Source organism: Desarmillaria tabescens, assembly GCF_030435595.1.
Source record: "Desarmillaria tabescens strain CCBAS 213 chromosome Unknown EV420scaffold_37, whole genome shotgun sequence".
Classification (NCBI taxonomy): Eukaryota; Fungi; Basidiomycota; class Agaricomycetes; order Agaricales; family Physalacriaceae; genus Desarmillaria; species Desarmillaria tabescens.
The window spans coordinates 397,842-416,183 of NW_026848336.1; the positions used below are offsets into that span (position 1 = coordinate 397,842).

At 48.0% G+C, this 18,342-nt stretch overlaps 6 protein-coding genes across 6 annotated transcripts; 3 read left to right on the forward strand and 3 right to left on the reverse strand.

The window, feature by feature from the left end:
* Positions 1–770: 770 nt before the first annotated feature.
* On the reverse strand, positions 771–3,596 carry EV420DRAFT_1483047 (uncharacterized protein; the record flags this gene model as incomplete). The annotated part of the gene is made up of 18 exons (XM_060469939.1): positions 771–833; positions 885–948; positions 1,005–1,082; positions 1,114–1,160; positions 1,218–1,249; positions 1,297–1,462; positions 1,518–1,613; positions 1,664–1,837; positions 1,892–1,927; positions 1,977–2,061; positions 2,113–2,407; positions 2,457–2,602; positions 2,659–2,777; positions 2,852–2,980; positions 3,135–3,201; positions 3,253–3,362; positions 3,417–3,420; positions 3,481–3,596. 18 exons carry the CDS (start codon positions 3,594–3,596, stop codon positions 771–773), a joined length of 1,827 nt encoding a protein of 608 aa, XP_060327118.1.
* A 900-nt stretch (positions 3,597–4,496) lies between these two features.
* Positions 4,497–6,266, reverse strand: EV420DRAFT_1630747 (protein-L-isoaspartate O-methyltransferase). Its single transcript, XM_060476124.1, has 8 exons — positions 6,086–6,266; positions 5,955–6,022; positions 5,863–5,902; positions 5,563–5,668; positions 5,412–5,540; positions 5,039–5,053; positions 4,811–4,989; positions 4,497–4,749 (listed from the first exon to the last, which is right to left on the reverse strand). The coding sequence occupies exons 1-8, from the start codon at positions 6,221–6,223 to the stop codon at positions 4,714–4,716; spliced, it is 711 nt and encodes a 236-aa protein (XP_060327119.1). The 5' UTR covers positions 6,224–6,266; the 3' UTR covers positions 4,497–4,713.
* EV420DRAFT_1564320 (auxin efflux carrier) lies at positions 6,267–9,043 on the forward strand. The gene is made up of 6 exons (XM_060473971.1): positions 6,267–6,487; positions 6,555–6,635; positions 6,698–6,773; positions 7,357–7,468; positions 7,524–7,698; positions 7,748–9,043. Exons 1-6 carry the CDS (start codon positions 6,443–6,445, stop codon positions 8,786–8,788), a joined length of 1,530 nt encoding a protein of 509 aa, XP_060327120.1. The 5' UTR covers positions 6,267–6,442; the 3' UTR covers positions 8,789–9,043.
* A 32-nt stretch (positions 9,044–9,075) lies between these two features.
* EV420DRAFT_1564323 (uncharacterized protein) lies at positions 9,076–10,243 on the forward strand. The gene is made up of 7 exons (XM_060473972.1): positions 9,076–9,378; positions 9,427–9,533; positions 9,585–9,647; positions 9,704–9,749; positions 9,809–9,920; positions 9,969–10,011; positions 10,060–10,243. Exons 1-7 carry the CDS (start codon positions 9,350–9,352, stop codon positions 10,113–10,115), a joined length of 456 nt encoding a protein of 151 aa, XP_060327121.1. The 5' UTR covers positions 9,076–9,349; the 3' UTR covers positions 10,116–10,243.
* A 584-nt stretch (positions 10,244–10,827) lies between these two features.
* EV420DRAFT_766532 (SAICAR synthase-like protein) lies at positions 10,828–13,151 on the forward strand. The gene is made up of 3 exons (XM_060483401.1): positions 10,828–11,557; positions 11,610–12,374; positions 12,433–13,151. The coding sequence occupies exons 1-3, from the start codon at positions 10,955–10,957 to the stop codon at positions 12,886–12,888; spliced, it is 1,824 nt and encodes a 607-aa protein (XP_060327122.1). The 5' UTR covers positions 10,828–10,954; the 3' UTR covers positions 12,889–13,151.
* EV420DRAFT_1706998 (non-SMC mitotic condensation complex subunit 1-domain-containing protein) lies at positions 12,980–18,252 on the reverse strand. Its single transcript, XM_060479557.1, has 18 exons — positions 18,137–18,252; positions 17,861–18,087; positions 17,585–17,811; positions 17,144–17,531; positions 16,502–17,094; positions 16,050–16,455; positions 15,816–16,000; positions 15,648–15,763; positions 15,455–15,597; positions 15,331–15,403; positions 14,837–15,280; positions 14,581–14,786; positions 14,105–14,525; positions 13,960–14,048; positions 13,699–13,911; positions 13,593–13,649; positions 13,455–13,542; positions 12,980–13,391 (listed from the first exon to the last, which is right to left on the reverse strand). The coding sequence occupies exons 1-18, from the start codon at positions 18,237–18,239 to the stop codon at positions 13,327–13,329; spliced, it is 4,044 nt and encodes a 1,347-aa protein (XP_060327123.1). The 5' UTR covers positions 18,240–18,252; the 3' UTR covers positions 12,980–13,326.
* Positions 18,253–18,342: the final 90 nt, after the last annotated feature.

The following is an 18,342-nucleotide window of genomic DNA, read 5'->3' on the forward strand; positions in this document are numbered from 1 at the left end:
CGATGCAGGATGGTTTATTTTTTTACTCTCACCTTTTATGTATTTTGACGAGGCACGCAGACCGTCCCTGGTACTATTTTTTAGTATGGTTCTTCACCCACCTCTCTAGTTCGATGACTGTTTCTGTATGCATTACCCTACGTTATGAATGACCGCCGGTCTTCCTGATTGTAGTAGATTAGTGGTAGTTCTTGTACTTATTGACTCCGCCCCAACATTGATGATCATAGACGGTTACTATATGACTTTTTGATTGGTTTTCGGAAAGATATAGCAGGGTCAGAGCTGAAAGTACGCGACAATTTGATGTGTGACCTGAGAAGCCTTGATTTCAATAAGCTTCCTTTTCTACGCGAAGAAAGATTCCCTTCAGGGCCATTGGGTTCTCAGCGCCCAGCACCCTGTAACACGATTGAATGATCTTCACCAAGACTCACCCAGGCTGAACTGTTGCAAGTTCAGGCGGAAACCTGTAGCCCGCTAGCAGCATCTTGATACTTTCTTGGTCTCACATAGCCGCCGCGTACAAAAGTTAACTTTTGTTTTTGATCAGAAGGTGCTTTCTCCCCCTTCCTAAGAAACCTTCGTTCCTTCCCAAGCCTTATCTGTTCCTTTCAAAGACCAAGATGCGTTTGTTTCATAAGGATAAAATAAAAATACTCGACAACCCCTGATGAAATACAAGAAAAAGGAATGTCCTTATTTAAATACTGTAAAGATGATGAATTTGAAGAAGATATTGCATTGGATAACCGCGACTAGACTTGCACCTAGCAACTTGTCGAACCAGTAATGAGTGTTGCAGCTAGCTCTCCGACAGCATATGCAGCAGGCTAAGCAACGCTATCAGTGTTTTATCAACCTTGGCATTATATTTAACAAACCTGAGTGTGGGCAGAGATTAGCAGAGGCAGAATCGACAAATCGACCACCCGAAGGTTTTTGGTGCTATGGAAGAAGTGTCAGCGCGGGGGAAGTTACTTGTTCACGGGCACAGTGCGTACCCATATACTTTGAGGTTTGCGTCGACAACGCCAGTTGCCTTCCTTTGGCAAAAGAGAAGCAGAGCCAATAGAGTGATACTAAAAATGGTAAGATGAATGAACGGCGTACAGATCAACGAGAAGACATACCCCAGAGTTCAGGTTCTCTTGAACGTACTAAAGGCGTGATCGTCAGTGTTTTTGCCAAGGTATTGCATCAAGAAAATAATCTACCGTAAGCCATTCATCGTCAGTCGAGACAGTTGCTAAACAGATGTCAGTTCGCAAACTTCTTCCCAATAGAAGGACTTACAGCCTGGGAAGACTTCCTCGGAAACCACGATTTCCTGGAATGCCTGTGTTTCAAAAAATTTGCGACCGTATGCCGTAGCTTTTGCCAAGAACCAGTTGTCCCACTCAGCCTCAAGCATGTTGGGGTTGATGATAGGGAAGTCATCAATAGACGTTGAGTTGATGTGCTATTGCAGTTGAATTGATGAGGAATTCAAGCATGTAAAAGGAATGTCGACGCACGATAGATCCGCGAGACAAAGGATGTGTATGAGTAACGGCCATGGAGATATAGCTAGTATTGGCTTCCTTGGTCGTACCGGCAGAGAAGGAATTGAACTAGCGTAACAAATGAGAATACAAAAAGCCAATGATGGAGTCGACCATACCAGGAGATATTCTACTTGAGTAGTTCCGTTCAATATCTGCCCCTTGATGATGTCGAATTGGTCTTGAGGAATCGAGTCAGGTTTCGTTGACAGGATTTGCTTGGCCTCTTCAATTTCGTCTGCTGTCAGAATCACGTCGATGGGTTCAAAGTTGACGACAGCTTGAGCAAAGGTCTGTAGAAATGCTTGATCAAAAATCTGTTGTAAACTGAAACACAGAACACTTACAAGCCAGCCCAGTCCCAGTTTGTACAGAGCGGTTTGCTACATAAAAATTAGTAAACGGCTTCGCGGCCGGATTGGATGAGCGTACCTCCTCCAAGAGCGTTTCGTTGTAACTGAGAGCGTCAAAGGACAAATATCCATCCTTGAGCTGGTAGGTCAGGAGAGTCAGAGTACTAACAGTAAATTAGCCCATGAATCAGCCCAAATGAATGTAATAAACTTACTGATCCTCGTAGTTAGCACCAACGCCAGGAAGGTCCACCTTGACATCGATTCCCAATGGCGTAAGGATATCACTGTCACCAATACCAGAGAGCTCCAACAATTGTGGAGTGCGTACAACGCCAGCAGAAAGGATGACTTCACCGCCAGATTTGAGACTGGCGGTATGCTCGGATCCATCGGGAAAGATAACTTGGACACCTGTTGCTTTGGGCTCAGAAGAGTTGTCGAGGTTAATCTTTGAGACGGTGGCATAGGTGAAGGCTGTTAGTTGCTTGTGGGTCTCCCACGGCGTGACTGGAAGCCGTGTCAGCCGAAGGACTCGTCGGAATGAATATCAACTTACGATAAGCGAATTCCGACGTTTCGCGCTCGGGCACCGTAGTCTGAGACGAAAGACTATAATACACCCCGGCGTTCTCTCCGCTATATGCATCGGTGTTAAACGTATGCCCGAGTTCCACAGAGGCCTCGATGAGTGTTCTGTGTTGTCTGAAATTGTGCATCAGTCATGTTATGTAATAAAGATGGGAAACGCATGCTCGCACAGCGGGAGGTAGGCCGGGAACGATACGCTAACGGGTCCTGATGTTCCAACAGAGCTCGCATCAACGACATAGCCATATTCGTCAATGAGGGACGCTGCAGGATATTCCAATTGTTCGGCCTGCGGAAAAAAATTGAAGTCATTTTAGTAAATTGAAAATATGTTATTGCATAATGCGGAATTGATTGGTGTACCTTTTGCATATGCGCATACAGTGTATCCCAGTTCCATCCAGGTGACCCAAGAGTCTCGAAGGCATCGTATTCTGCTTTCGACGCGCGTGTCCATACCAAACCATTGATGGCTGAGTCGCCTCCGAGAATCTACGATCGTGTCAGCTGATCCATTTAGAGCATCATCACCGAGTTCACCTTCCCAGACGACAAATTTATCTCAGCGTCAGCTGCATGCTCTTGGGGAGCAATCTGTTGCAGAGAACTAAGGAAACTTAATGGACTTGACGTGAAGTCGACATACCGTGAAACCCCAGTCGATCTCTGTTCCAACGAAAGAAAAAGACTTTTCTGGAATCGTGACTATGTCCCTAAAATAAGATAAATACGAAGACGACTCTCAGACTGTCGGTGTCACTTACTGGCCAACGCCAGAGCCACCGGCCTCCAAGACCAATACAGAGGTCGACGACGATGACTCTGCTAAACGTCTGGCTACCGTCAGCCCAGCAGTGCCGCCTCCCACAATAATCTTAATGAGGCGTGGTTAAGTTCTGTCATGCAGGCAAGATAAATAATAACATACGTAACTGTACATTCAACACGTCAGTACGGCGTTACGTGAAATGAAGAACGCAAATAGGACGTACTCGAAGGTCTGCTTCTTCAGAATCTTCACACCATCAGACTTCGTCGCATTTAGATCGATCAGGGCAGCATGGGTCAAGCCCAAAAGAGCGGCGCTAAGAACAAGCTTGGTGAACATGGAAGGAAGGAGTGAGCGACCTGAAGTAACGTACTGACCTAGGACATACTTATACATATTACGTCGAGGTCAATTTGATGATCAAAGGCGACAGGAGCTATTTTTGATGAGCCACACCATCTCCATAGATATCGGAAACATCTTCCGTTCCTATGCGTAATTGAAAGTAAAGACCTGAACGATTTTCCACAACATATCAGAATGTGCCATGCCAGTGAAGCTACAGGAGCTGCAAGTTTCCGCCAGAACGGCACGACCATGACGCACGACAAACTTGAAGGCGGATGGAGGAGAAGAAGGGGCCGGTTTCCAGTGGCAAAATGGTTCTCAGCGTATCTAGGATACTGCTACATGAAGTTCAATACTTGGATGGGCCCTAACGAGAAATAGGGAAAGTAAAGTACTTACCGCATCTTTCTGTGAACTAAGTCGATCTGCAGCATACATTTGAAAATGTGAGGAGTCTAGAACGTTATTGGGAGGAACAAACACCCACTCAACCCTGGTACCTCATCGGCATCGGTACCTCGTGGTACCTTGGTAAGTAATCCTGAATCAAATGGACACTCGGAAGGGTAGTGAAATCAACAGGGTGCTGCAGCAGGAGTGTAGGAAAACGCGAACTTCAAGGAAGAAAAATGATATTCACAGAAAAATCATGGAAGATGAATTATCATGATGCGCTTGCTTTAGAGTGGAAGCATTGGAGAGGTGTTCTATGCCAGTGGGCGGACGCCGGAAGGACACAGGCCACGTGGCCCCTGCGCGATCGACGTGACCAGTGTGGATCACGACGGATTTACTCGGAGATTTCTTACCACTGGTTTATGTACGAGCTTTTATGAGAGCAATTAATGAAAGTAGAAAACATAGGAGCATCGAGATTACTGTTCGGGTCCTGTGAATGAAACGCAAAACACCACTTATTTTGCTGGTAGCGCCATTCCATCAGCACTTCGGCCGTGACGACATGAAGTTAGGCAGAGCTCGTCAAAGACATTTCTTGTTCGATACTAATACAAAAGATATGAAATCATCGACATCACCAGCTATACTATTACAATACACGATTCGATCTTCCGGAAAGACGAGGCGATTCGAGAATCCAATATGATCATCATCTCTGGGACGCGCGATCGGTCAACGGAACATACTACGCCACAATATTATTGAACGACAATTCATAACCAATTCATAATCACATCATGACTTACCCGAACGTCCATGATTCGAGTTTCCGTGACCTCTCCGTTCACATCCTTGTCGACATGCAAGATATGCTGTGCGAAGGTGCCCACGGGAATGAACATCCGTCCAGGAGAAGCCAGTTGTTCGACGAGTTTGGCTGGAAGGGTTGGAGCTGCGGCGCCAACGTGAATCGCGTCATACGGTCCTAAATTGCGTCGGGCGATGAGATGCAAATACATGTCATCGGATCTTACCACCCTGTTCGTATCCTGCAAAAAAAGGGTCAATAATAGTCCAAGACATTCTACGAAGCTCAGCGGTTCGTTTCATGGAATCTTGGCAACTTCGATTGCGTGGGGATCGTTGCATCTGGCACCTGTAAGATGTTCATTCTTTTGGAGCTGGAAGCTATCCCTGCCGAAGGAGATGATTTTAGGCCCGATACACCACGATAGATATTATTAACCTATTCATTGCGAACACCAAGAGGATCAAACCGACGAAACTGGGAGGCGGTATGGCCAAATGTCGATGTACTCCAGATTTTAGAAACTAACGGTACGATGTCTTGGCGATTCGGTACCACAAATCCGCGAGCTTCGTAGGCGTGTGACATTGGATACTCACCCAGTCTTCCGTCTCCAACTACTAACTCGATTTCCTCCTTGTCCAAGGCTTCTGCCAAGCCGTCCTTGCGTAGGTTCTCCGCCGACCAATCTACAAGCTCCGGGATGTGTTCAATCCCAACGACTTGTCCTGATTTCTCCGGTGAAGAGACCAGATGGTGGAAGACAGCCGCCAAGTAACCAGGATCCGCTTCCGACGTCTAGCACGCGCGCGCCAGGATGAAGGTACGGAAGTAGATGCTCGGTAGCGTAAGCATGCTAAGCCGACGGGAGTCAGTTAAAGTGTAGAAGCTTGGCGAGGCTAAAAATCATTGCAGATCCACAACTACTGCAGGTCAAGATTATTCACTGATCTCTGGGAGGCTGTTGCGCGAATTCTCAAGGCACTGCAGAAGTCCTTTGACATCCACAGCAATTGTGGCTCAAATAATGACAGAGTACAAGGATCGCACCATGTGGGGGGCGCTAATAGTAGCTCCATGGCCAATGACTCTAGAAGACGGTCAGTAAGCATCTGATTCAACAACGAAGAACCGGACGTAACTGAGGGGAATCTTGGTAAGCATCTTCCTTGTCAATAACGTAGTTAGCTCGGTCAACCTTGCACATAGCCTATGCCAAGCAGAAGTCAGACATTCAATGTCGAAGCCGAGGGGTATAGGTCGCCTGTCTCACCCTTTCAACCCGATCTGCGTGAATAATTGAACTCCTGGCCATGTTGGCAATGAGTTCTGCGTTTGTTTTTCCAGTACAGAGCCACGCCATGACTGTCGAGATATAAGCGAATAAGAGCACGGCAGTACGCCAGAGCATCCGTTATCTGCTGACGCCGAAGGAAGCAATTCCGGATCTATCCGGCTCCAGGCCCGAATCGAAGTCTGTCCCCGTTATCTGATAATCTTACGCACGTGCGGCTGTCGGCACTGCACCTTTTATAGGACCGCCGTAAGGGCTAGGCATACAGACGCTGTTTTTCCAACTTCCCTCTCACCACCACCGCCATTTTGGTTAGACAACCTATCCCTATATTTCATGATTGATCCGCCCATTCTGCCGCTATTGAAAACAGTATTTACCGTGAGAATCACCATACACGCGGTTAACATCCAGTTTACTCATTTCAATCTCGCTTCATGAAATATAGTCGATCCTCGAGGTCTTCCTTCTATGCTGGGCCGGTTACATTCTCGCTGGACGGGGAATTCTTGACAAGAAAACACAGAAGGTAAGCAATAGATGATTTATTTCCCACAGTCCTGTCGCGTGCCCCTGACTTCAAGTCTGCAGCAACTCAATCGGCTGAACGTGTCCTTGTTCACACCTGCACTTCTCTTTTCAAAGGTCGCATTCTTTTTGTCACCCGGTAAGTTTTTTGTGCATTGCAGCGTCGTCATCGGTAGTGCATCGGTCAATACCTCTTTTTCGCCGATTTCATTCCGGATCTGCGGGTTCTGTGCCTGGTATGTATACAATTTACCGTATCCACTCTAGGCTCTTTATGATACTGTGGGCCCTTGTAGTGTCCAAGCTCTGCAGTCTCAAAGACACAGGCCGCGTGTCCTAGGGTCTTTCAAGGGTGTGATTGGTGGAATGCTGTCCTGATGAGGACTCAGCCGGCCGATCCCTGGATACTCGTTCTACCGAATGGCTGCCCGTTGATGCCCTTTGTGGTTTTGCATCACTGTCATTATTCCGACTTCTTTTAATTCCGACATGATCTCGGTATCTATTGTCTGCACTCGTCCAGAGGCATGTCACCATTCGTGTGAGTCTTCTCGCGTCTGGAGGGTGTCAAAACTCATTTAACAACATATCTCGACATAGCAAAGAGAATCTACCGTCTTTCCTCGCTGAAGCCTTCTTTCCGCAGTTTATGGCTTCCATGACGCACCGATGACGACGCAATGATGCGTACTTCTATAATCTTTACTGATCTTCGTACCCAGAAAAATTACGAGAACTATGGATAATACCTCTGTTCTTTGCGATTGTAACGTTGGCGTCGATGTCTGTCGCCTTCGTTTTAGGATGGATATTCCGACTGAGGAAATCCCAGAGGCGAGTCATCGCCTTCTTCGTATCTGAAAGTTCTGTTAATGCATCCTTCGTGTAGGAGCTTTGGCATGGCGGCTGCTATGTTCATGAATTCCAATTCCCTTCCCATTGCCCTGATGCAAAGTCTGGTACTAACAGTACCTGGACTCAAGTGGGGAGAGGACGACAACAACGACGCAATGCTCGGTCGTGCCTTGACGTACCTCGTGCTTTACAGCACCTTAGGGATGGTGGTAGGTTTGGGGCCCCTTTGTAACAGCTCTCAGTGACGAGTTTCCACAGCTGCGTTGGAGTTATGGAGTGCGACTGCTTGCGCAAGCTGACGACGAACCTCAAGCTATAGCACTACCGGTCGATAACGAAGATAGTCCTCTTTTTGGTTCTTCGTCTTGTGAGGAACCTGATGAAGCAATTCCTCATATCGTAGTGGAGGAGGACGATGCTACAGTCCGAGGCCAACCCTCTCGTCGCCGTTCAAGATTTTATAACTCCTTCCCAAACTCTCCGAATGATTCTCGTGTTAACTTGTCTTCACTCCACTCCTCCTCATCGACGGTTGTCTTCTCACCGGATATTACAGACTCGGAGGTGAGCGACGATGAGCTGGACACTAACGTCCTTCCTACTCATCATGAACGACGGTGCATGAGGGCACACCTTTCACCGCATCCCTCTTCGCCCGTTCTACATCGCGTCAAGTGGGACATGATTCGGATTTGGACAGCTCTGAACGAATTCATGACTGTTCCTTTGTGGGCTGCCCTTGCATCGCTTATCGTAGCATGCATCCAACCTTTGCAGCATGCCCTTGGGGAGCACATGCAACCCGTCAAAGGCGCTTTGTCCAGTGCAGGAAACTGTTCTATCCCGCTCACGTTGGTAGTCCTAGGTGCCTACTTCTATCCCTCTCAGGAAGGCGAAGCAAAGACCGAAACACGTTCGCTAATTCACAGCATGAAGGGCATATTCACCAAGAGGCAGACTGGGCCGCAGCAGGACGAAACACAAGCAGGAGAGACGAAGACGGTTATCATTGCTGTGGCGTCCAGGATGATTATCACGCCGTTACTGCTGCTACCGCTGATGGCACTGTCTACTAAACTGGATTGGCATGCAGTACTGGAGGATCCGGTGTTTGTGGTGGCGAATGTATTGCTCATATCATCTCCCCCGGCGCTTACACTTGCCCAAATTACACAGGCGGCGTCTGGAGATGCGTTTGAGCGGTTGATAAGTAGGACGATATTCTGGGCGTACTGCGTCGTTACCCCGCCTGCAACTATATCTTACGTGGTTATTGGACTCATCTTGTCCAAGCTTTAGGATATACAAGCCTCCAACCCGTGTCTTCGTCACGATTGCCGGACCCTCGTACCTCGGGACCCGGCAACCTGACTACGACACGGGTTTTCGGCTTGTTAGGATATATTTGATGCTCACATATTGTACATATTTCACTCATAGACTTCAAGTGCTTTTTTCTTCGGTAGTAGTAGTTCATGTACATGTATGTACGTCATACTTGGTTCTCGATTCTTGATTCTTGGCAACAGTTACCGGCCCGAAGGAACTAGCAACGAATTCAATTGCTTGCCAAGCTTGAGGTTCCACTACCTTCTAGTATCTTCTCGGATCTACGCAAGCGCTCGGCATCAAAGCGACTTACTAACTATTATTCCCTGATTGACACGTCGGTACCACGGGAAGTATTGAATTATACAAAGTTCAGATCATCCTACACGCGTACATACACGTACATGTGCCGAGAGCCGAGATGACAATACCTGTTGACATCAGCGGCCATATAAGCAGCAGCAGTTTTTTCCTATAACATGCAGTTTGTTCGTTTGCTTCTTATTCGTCGATTGTTTATTACCTTGCGATATGCCTGCTACGATTACCGTTCCTGAAGGGTACGTCGGTCGTTCAACTTTGACTTTATAGTCCTAAGTTACTTGTAGATGGGCTTGGGTCGGCGCAGCTCTGCTATCTACCCAATTTTTGCTTCTGGGTCAGACAACCATTGTAGGAAGACGTCGTAGAGCTGCTGGCATCCAGTATCCCCAGCGTACGTTGCGTTGAGTAACAGATTTTGGAGATGCATCTGACATGCTTTCAGTGTACGCTGAGAAGGCTCAAGAGGAGGCTTCAAAAGAGGCGAAAATATTCAACTGTGCCCAGCGTACGTGTCATTTTTACTTATCTTCTAAGATAAGGTTTTGACGGATGTATTTCCAGGTGCTCATCAAAACACGCTAGAGAACATTCCTGTGATTTACACAAGGTGTGACCCTTGTGTTAAGTTCCCGTGATCGTTCACTGAGATTCTTCACTTCACTTTAGTACGCTCTTGACCGCTGTGTATTACCCGACTATTGCCGCTGCTGCCTGCGGTACTTGGGTGCTTGGCCGTATTCTGTATACTCGGGGTTATATCACTGGGGACCCTGCGAACGTAGGTCGGCGGAACTTATTTCTTCTTCGAGAAGCTCACTCTATATAGCGCAATGCCAAGGGAGGGTTTATTGGATCCATCGCACAATTGGGTTCGTTATCTTCTATTGAGAGAAGTATCCGTATCTGATTTCCCACAGCTCTCTTGATTGGGTCTGTGACGGGTGTCTACAAGATGATCCAGGCTTCACTCTAAGATAGGAATGAGGGAGATGTATATAATCAGTAGTCTGCATATAATGTGCTGCGCTGCAATGGAAAATGCATTCGAAGTTGCGAAGTTCATGTATCCTGAAAGGTCGGAAAATACTTCGCGGGTGCTTGTACATGTTTGGCAAAACCTGTGCTTTCTTTGAGGCAGCAAGACCGAAAGAGTATACCAAACGCATTCACCTTCACCATCATTTGCTGCAGCCTCGAGTGCCTCGAATTACGGGCATTCCTCTCTTTGATTGAAAGCCGAAATAATGGCGAGCGCAGCCATTCTACCGCGGTCAGCGTCGCCACCACCGCCGCCGGACACATCTCGCAGGCATAGTATGATTTCGGCGCACAGTAGCTTGCTCTCATCGTCGGCCACATCGTTCAGGACAGCCCCAATGGCATCGCCAACAACACAATCATCATCGTCCTCAAAGACTTCACTACATACCCTGGGCACGGAGGGACCACCGGTGAATCCTATCCATGCCATTGGCAGCAGCCTCCAGCAGCATTCACACCCCGAAGTCCATATCGTCAAGGTCACCGGAGACACGGTGCATGTCGAGACAGGAACCATACCCGACTCATTCTTGAAAAAGGTGTCGCAGACGGTAACGAATGTGATACCACCGAGGTCGGCCGACCTACTTGACGACGATCACGTAGGCCCGCCGCCGCCGTCTCCGCCTGCTAGTGTTGAGCGTCCAGAGCCAGAAGCAACAGAACCGACAGGGGAGACACGGCCAGTCCTGGAAGGTAAATCCTGTCATTTTCGACGAGCCAGAGGCCATCGGGCTTGAACCAGGACCACAATCGTTCAGGGATCGTCAGATGTCAGCGTCGTCGTCAGCACCGACGATGAAAGCTGGCCAAATGCGAGCTGCGACCATGTCTGGTATCGCGCACGAACAGTCGTCGATTGATACCAAGTTCTCTTTGTCAACTCTTCGCTCGCAAGACACTATCACCATCACCACATCCGAGCCTCCTCCTCCTTCTCATCCGATAGATACCTCCTCTTCAACGCCTATTGTGCATACAACGGACTACCTGCAGCCTCCACCACCATCAATACATGTCCATCGTCCAACAAGACGGAATACAACAGGCTCGACGTTACAGACATTGCCTTCGCGGTTAGGCCCTGGTCCAGGTCCGCATATGTCGCTGCATCCTCAGTATGGATCGCATCCGCACGGCGTTTATGATCAAGTTGATGTCGACGACGTCGCCAGTGACATTCAGCTCCACGCAGAGAAGATACGACGCGAACGTATGGAGAAGCGGGCCAAGCAACAGCAGGCAGAAGCTGCTTTGACGCGGACGGAGACCACCAAAAAGGGCGAGGATGTACCGCTTGTCGGGAACTTGATTGGCGAGGATCATGTTAACTATGTCTTGATGTATAACATGTTGACGGGTATTCGCATTGGTGTGCGTGTTGTGTTGTTCACTTTTGTCGTCTTTTGTTCTCACACACTCTCAGGTCTCACGGTGTCAAGCCAAAATCAAGCGGCCACTAACTGACGATGACTTCACTGCCCGACATAAATTCTCGTTTGACATCGTCGGTAACGAGCTCACGCCATCAGCAAGATACGACTTCAAATTTAAAGACTACGCTCCTTGGGTTTTTCGTTCGTTACGTGAAGAGTATTTCCATCTCGATCCCGCCGACTACCTTCTCTCCCTCACTTCGAAGTATATTCTATCGGAACTAGGCTCTCCTGGAAAGTCAGGGTCTTTTTTCTATTTCTCTCGCGACTATCGATTCATAATCAAGACGATACGGCACAGCGAGCACAAATTCCTACTTAAGGTTCTGAAACAGTACTACAACCATGTGAAGGAGAACCCGCATACGCTGCTGAGTCGGTTTTATGGGTTGCATCGGGTCAAACTGCCGAGAGGGAGGAAGATTCATTTTGTGATCATGAACAATTTGTTCCCGCCGCACAAGGATGTTCATGAAACGTACGATCTAAAAGGGAGCACAGTGGGGAGAGAGTATCCGGAGGAGCTCAGGAGGGATAAGAACAATCCGGTTTTGAAAGACATGAATTGGATCAACAAGGGCCTGAAGTTGGAGCTGGGCCCTGAGAAGCGTGCTCTGTTAACGGAACAGTTGAGGAGAGATAAGGAGATGTTGAAGGCCATCGATGTGATGGATTACAGTTTGTTGGTTGGGATACACAACATGCGGAGAGGGAACCGGGATAACGTTCGGAAGAACACGCTGAAAGTCTTCGACGTACGTAACTCTGCTCCTCGTCGCTGAAAGAGCGCCCTTCCTAACGTTTATTCTAAAGCCCGATATTCCTCATACTCATCGTCGCAGACCCACTTTGAGCGGTGGTTCGGTGAACCACCAGCATAAAGCGAAAGGGGGGACGTTCTCACCGGAAGCCATTGCAATGCGACGGGCAATGCGCGAGTCCGACCCCAAACGTCTTGGCAAGGGCACAATACGCCTACCCGAGGAAGACACGGGGGAGCGGCAACATTTCATCTTTTATCAAGATGAAGGCGGCCTACGTGCGACGGACGAGACAAACGAGAACATGGATACCATATATTACCTCGGCGTCATCGACATCCTCACACCGTATAGCGTTGTCAAGAAGCTGGAGCATTTTTGGAAGGGCTTGAGTGCAGACCGACATAAGATCAGTCCCGTGCCGCCACCGGAATATGCAGATCGGTTCTTTACATTTATGAAGGCCATCATGCGGGGTGGAGAGGGGGGCGAGTCTTTTAAGCCTTAATCTTGCATTTTTGACCCGGTATACCGTGTTTCTTTTATTCTAATCTAATGACCCCTCACGCACGCACAAATTTTTATTGCTCCTCATTATTATTATCAAGACGAGGACTCTTTTTGGACATCCCCGGATAATCACTTTGTAACTCACCACTTCTTTTTTGGTTTTTTGGTCTAATAACCTCACCCTGCGACACTCATTATACAGTTGTCCATTGCCACCCACATTCCTTTGCACCTACATATTTCACCATCTCTGTCGCTTTTGTCGATCCCACACTCTTTACTCACGTATCGACACTTGTTATCGCTCTTTTGCGCCCACGTTCGTTTCAGTAGAATTATTCGACTGCGGGTGGAGGTATTAGTACATTAATACTGATACAAGAGGTGGCCATATAATATTATTGCTATACATAGATCATTGACATATCAATCTCGTTCATTCATCGTCATCCTCCTCGATAGTTTGCTCAACCTTAACTTTTCTGGTTGAGCGTGTTGCAGCTATAAAACACATCATGAGCACATGAGCACATCGTCAACAATTAACCAAAAATGGTGTCTTACGACGTTTGGCACGCTTCTTGACTGCAGACTTGGTTCGCTTCGCCAGATCGTGTTCTTCGGTGCCCGCTTCCTTACTTTCTTCAAGGAGCTGGGCAAATTTTGTGAGTAATATTCGGGGAAATAGCCAGAAGGGCTCACCTTGCCAAATTCATCTAGCTCATGATCTGGCTTATCCTTGCTCTTAGCCGCACGAGCCTATTAATAGAGCATTAGCATGATTTCATGAGTCCGGAAGGTTCCTCACTTTGTTGAGGATAGCGGTGAATCGCTCATAAACAACTGGTTCATGCAACTTGTTGCCATAGAACCTATGGCCTTCAATGAGCTTCTTGACAGATCGGTCTGACTTGTAATTCAGCAGCGATAGACAGTAAGCGATATCTCGCCATTGCCTAGGTTCTTCGGACAGCTGGAACCTCTGGCACAGCTTCTCTACGACATTCTCCGTTTGCTTATCCTGAAATCCGTGTCAAAAGTAGTATGTGCCGCTATCACGAAGGCCTACCTTTTCGATGAAGGTAAAAATATACGACATCGTACTCTGAAACATTTCTTCATCTACAGCATGTTCACCAAAAGAGAGATGACTGATGACTAGGAGAGTAAAGGTTGGCTGAATGCGTAAATCGGAACCAAGGTAGAAAACTTACCATCTGGCAGATTGTTATAGATGGCGTTGTCTTTCGTTGATAACTCTTTGAAGAACAACTTCGCGAGGTCGGAAATACGATCGTCGGGATCTTGCACACATTTCGCCATCTCTCCTAACTGTCCTTTGACCTTGACCATCCCGTTCAAGATCAAATGTGTAAGAACCATAAGTGTGTTCTTCTTTACTACAAGATCGGGGTCCGAAAGTCCTCGGTAGAGTTCATTGCTATTTTCATCGATGATGGTACTGAAGGAGACAGCAACATCACCCAGTGCAATGGCGATGTTGCTCCGGATATTGGCGCTATCAGACTTTTCAAGGATTTTGAAGAGCAGCAAATGATGCTCGTCACAAAATTGGGAGCTGACGCAGAGAAACTTGCTGAACGATAGGGTCGCAGCGGCTTTGAGGGTAGGATTCTGCAGATATTCTCAGAACAGGCTAATAAAAGGTGGCAAGAAAAATACCTTGAACCTTGTCAGGCCGTCCACAGATATACACTAAGATGGGACCGTAAACAGCAAGCAGTGATTCTGGGCCAAAAAGGAGTTCATGCTCTCGGATCTCTTGTATGTGTTCGCCGATCTCGTCCTCCGCGTTCCCAGCAACTTGGTCCAACTCCTCACCATCTTTGGAAGAAGGTCCGCGAGCACCAGGTGCCTGAGCTGCTTTTTTCTCCGCTATGAATGTCTAGTCAGAACAAAATATCCGTCAAGTAGCTTATTCTTACCGGCTTGGGCCTCATCCTTTTGTCTTTTAGCTTCTCGCTCAACAAGTTCCAAGTACACAATGTGCTTAATTGCAACATGACCAACCACAAAGAGCAGCTGGCTCAGATGGAAAGCGTCGCCTAAGTCCGTCGCCTTAGGTTCTTGGGAATCAGCTCGCGAAACGTCGCCAGGGTGGTCCTCGTCCATAGCATCCGGATCATTCTCTTTATCCTCCTTAGCGCTCTCAGCTTGAGGCGCAGGAGTGAAAGCACGGTGAGTGAGTTTCTTTATGAGGTCATTGCAGAAGACGTCAGGGTGTTCGCCGAGAGCGTAGACGGTGTTGATGACCTGTTCGGCCAGCCCAAACCAGTCTTTGGAGTGGCAGGGACGAAGAATGACTTGATTCAGCTTCTGGAAGATGGCACTATCCATCTCGATACGCATCGTCTTATCATCGAGAGATCCTTCGTGCCCAATCAGTGATGACTACAGAGAGAATAGGGCAACCGCTCACCTTTCACTTTCTTGGCGCTCCCGTTCAGCCGTTGCAATGCTACACAGGTGTATCGGGCAAGAGTCAGGTCCGCCTAGAGAAACACGTTAGAGTAGTTTAGTGAGTTGATGTCAATTATATTTACCCTTCCAAGCGCACCCAAACCGACCTTCAACATGGTATCGACGTGATCGAGCTCTGACAGTATGTTGTGTTTGGCCAAAGCCAGCATTCCCAGGATAACGATTGCTCCTCGTCGCTGAGGCTTGGGAAGAAGTTTGTTCGACGCTATAAGATCGGTAGTTAGCTAAGAAATCTCCCTGCCTGAACGAACGTACTGTAGATTTGCCACAGCTTGCTGATAACTTCTGAAGGAATTTGGTCATTAGCCATCATTGTGCGCATCATTTCCTCCAAGCTCGTCAGTTCGGCGAGAGTGGCGCCATAAGTGAGCCTGTGATATCAAGTTAACACGCATAATGAAGGACGAGTAGTAAAAAACACACTCAATCATGTTCTTCGCTATCCGACTGACCTGACCTCGGGCATCCAAGTTGGCGATGGGATCGAAGTACAGCATCTGGTAGGATTCCAAAAGTCGGGAACGAACGCCCTTGATTTCCTTGCCATCTTCCGATGTTATGCTGTTGTCCTTCTGCCAAATCAAATGCAGCATCTTCTTGATACCACTCTAGCCAAGAATATGAATTTCGGAGCCTCACGAGATGCTACGCACGTACCTCAGCATTCCGCATCTTGTACTGATAAGCAACCTGGAAGAATCCAATAGCTTCCAAGGCTTCTGGCTTGTTGGTTGAGCCAAGCAACTGGCACAAGACGACCATGGCTTCTTCGATATGTCGCATGAAATCCATTCCTTCGATATAGTACTTTTTCGTCAGCCGTAACTCCTTGACTTCCTGTTCATCCATAAGCCTCAACGCCTCCAAAGCATCGGGGTTCAGCTGAGACTGCCGAGGCTTGCGCTTGGTTTTCTTCGAGGCCTTCTTAGATTTACCCTTCTTGCGCGGTCGGGATTGAGGCTCGCCCTCTTCGCCGTCCACCGACATAGCATCATCATTTGCATCGCTCTCGTTTTCATCCCCATCTTCTTCAACATCCATCTCATCGTCTCCTCGAACCTTTCTGTAACAAAGGTTAGTACTGAATGCATGCTGGAAACGCCACATACTTGTTAGATTTCTTGGGCTGCTTGGTGGTCGGCTCATGGTCTTCTTCCGCCTCCGCCTCCTCTTGTTCTGCCTCGTCATCGCTGTCGCCCTCTCCCTCCTCCTCCTCCTCCTCCTCCTCCCCGTGTACTTGAGAGGCCTGGTCGGCAAGATTAAACTTGTCCAGTTTTTCCTGGTATGGTGCCCATTTCTCCAGCAGCTCTTCATACTCTTTCTCCCATACGTCCATTTCCAAAGGCCCTTTGTGAATACGATCCCAAGGATGCGTTGTGATAAGTTTCACGAGCAACACTACTGCATTCTTCCGCACAGCTGCCGCCTTATCCTCCAGCGCCGTAATAGCGATCCTGGTAACATGTAACCGTGATCTCCCATACACGTTTTTGAGTTCACAAAGCCTTGTGAACACGGATAGGACTTTCGTACGGACATAGGTCGTGACGTCTCGCATACGTTCGATGAGAAAGTCATAAAGACCGTTAATCTGCTTCGTAGTCTGGGTATTCTCTTGAGATCCTACGGGACCACTGTTGCTATCTAGATGTACAATGAGGTTCCCAATAATTTCGACAATGGCGATACGCATGGGATAGGCCTAAATTGGTTCATCAGTGCCTGCCTTTCATGATATGACTTGACCACACCTCGGAGTCCAACTGGTCAAGGAGAAGACTGATTTGTTTGAGGGTATGGCGAGGGCACACTTCGGAATATCTGATAAGAAACTTGGAAAAAGTACGGGGCCCTTTGGTATCTTGAGCGCTAAATTTCTGTGCAGATATGTCCCTGAGGACCTCATCTGCTAGTTCGGGGTGATGGTATTCGTCCTCGACGATTGCCAGACATTCCGCCATCGGCTCTGCCAAATGTTCGTGAAAAGATAAATTTGCCATGATTTTGGTGGACGCTGTGGATCCCTGGCCGTGCGAATTGACCGACAAGCAGATCGCCCTCAGTACGCCTTTCTTGATGTCGGCCACTTTCATGTACGATTCATTCGTCGAGATATCGTAAACCGGCAGTGTAATACATCTGGCACGTCAAGTCAATAAGAAGATCAGGAGATAGAAAATATAACAACACACTTGATGAACGCTTCTCGTTCCATACTCGTCGGCCACACATGCTGAGCAGGAAGCTTCTCAAGTATTCGGCAAATCAATCCTAACGCGTTTGGTATGTGATCTTGCCATGACCATTGCTCTGAGTTCTTCTTCGATGCCGCTGTCCGTCCACCAGTCCTCCCCGTCTTCGCGCCTCTTCCTCTCTTGGGCTTAGCTTTAGGGACAGGAGCCGTTTCCTCACCCTCCGACTTGACGTTTCCCGCGGCGGCAACAAACCAGTGTAGAAGAAAGGCATACATGTCGAGGGCATCCTTGTGCCCTGATATTGCCTCTAGGGTCCTCTGTAACGGCATCTCTTATAGTGGCATCGGTTTCGGTTTGAAATCCAGATGTTAGAGAATCGAGCAGCTTGGTCATGACAGTGCCTGGAACCGCATCCGAGTGTTTTAGTAGACTGCAGTACACGTCGAAGTTCTTTGAATCCGTTATCGCATCGCTCGATTCTGCGACTGCCTCGACTGCACCTGAATCGCGTCGTTCAGGAAAGTTAAAACAGAGACGACGGAGACCAACCTTCAAGAAGTTCCTCTGGATCTTCCTTGCTTGGATCATGCTCGTTCTCAATGTTGTGTTCAGTTATCTTGTTCTTGAGTTCCTCTTGAAGGTCGATTCCCATCGTTGCCGTCGTGGTTCAATTTCAAAAGGTAAACGCGTCGCACGTGAGCATGGCGCGTCGAGGTGGCAGTGCAAACGTGATTTGTCAGGCGCTAAAATCGGCT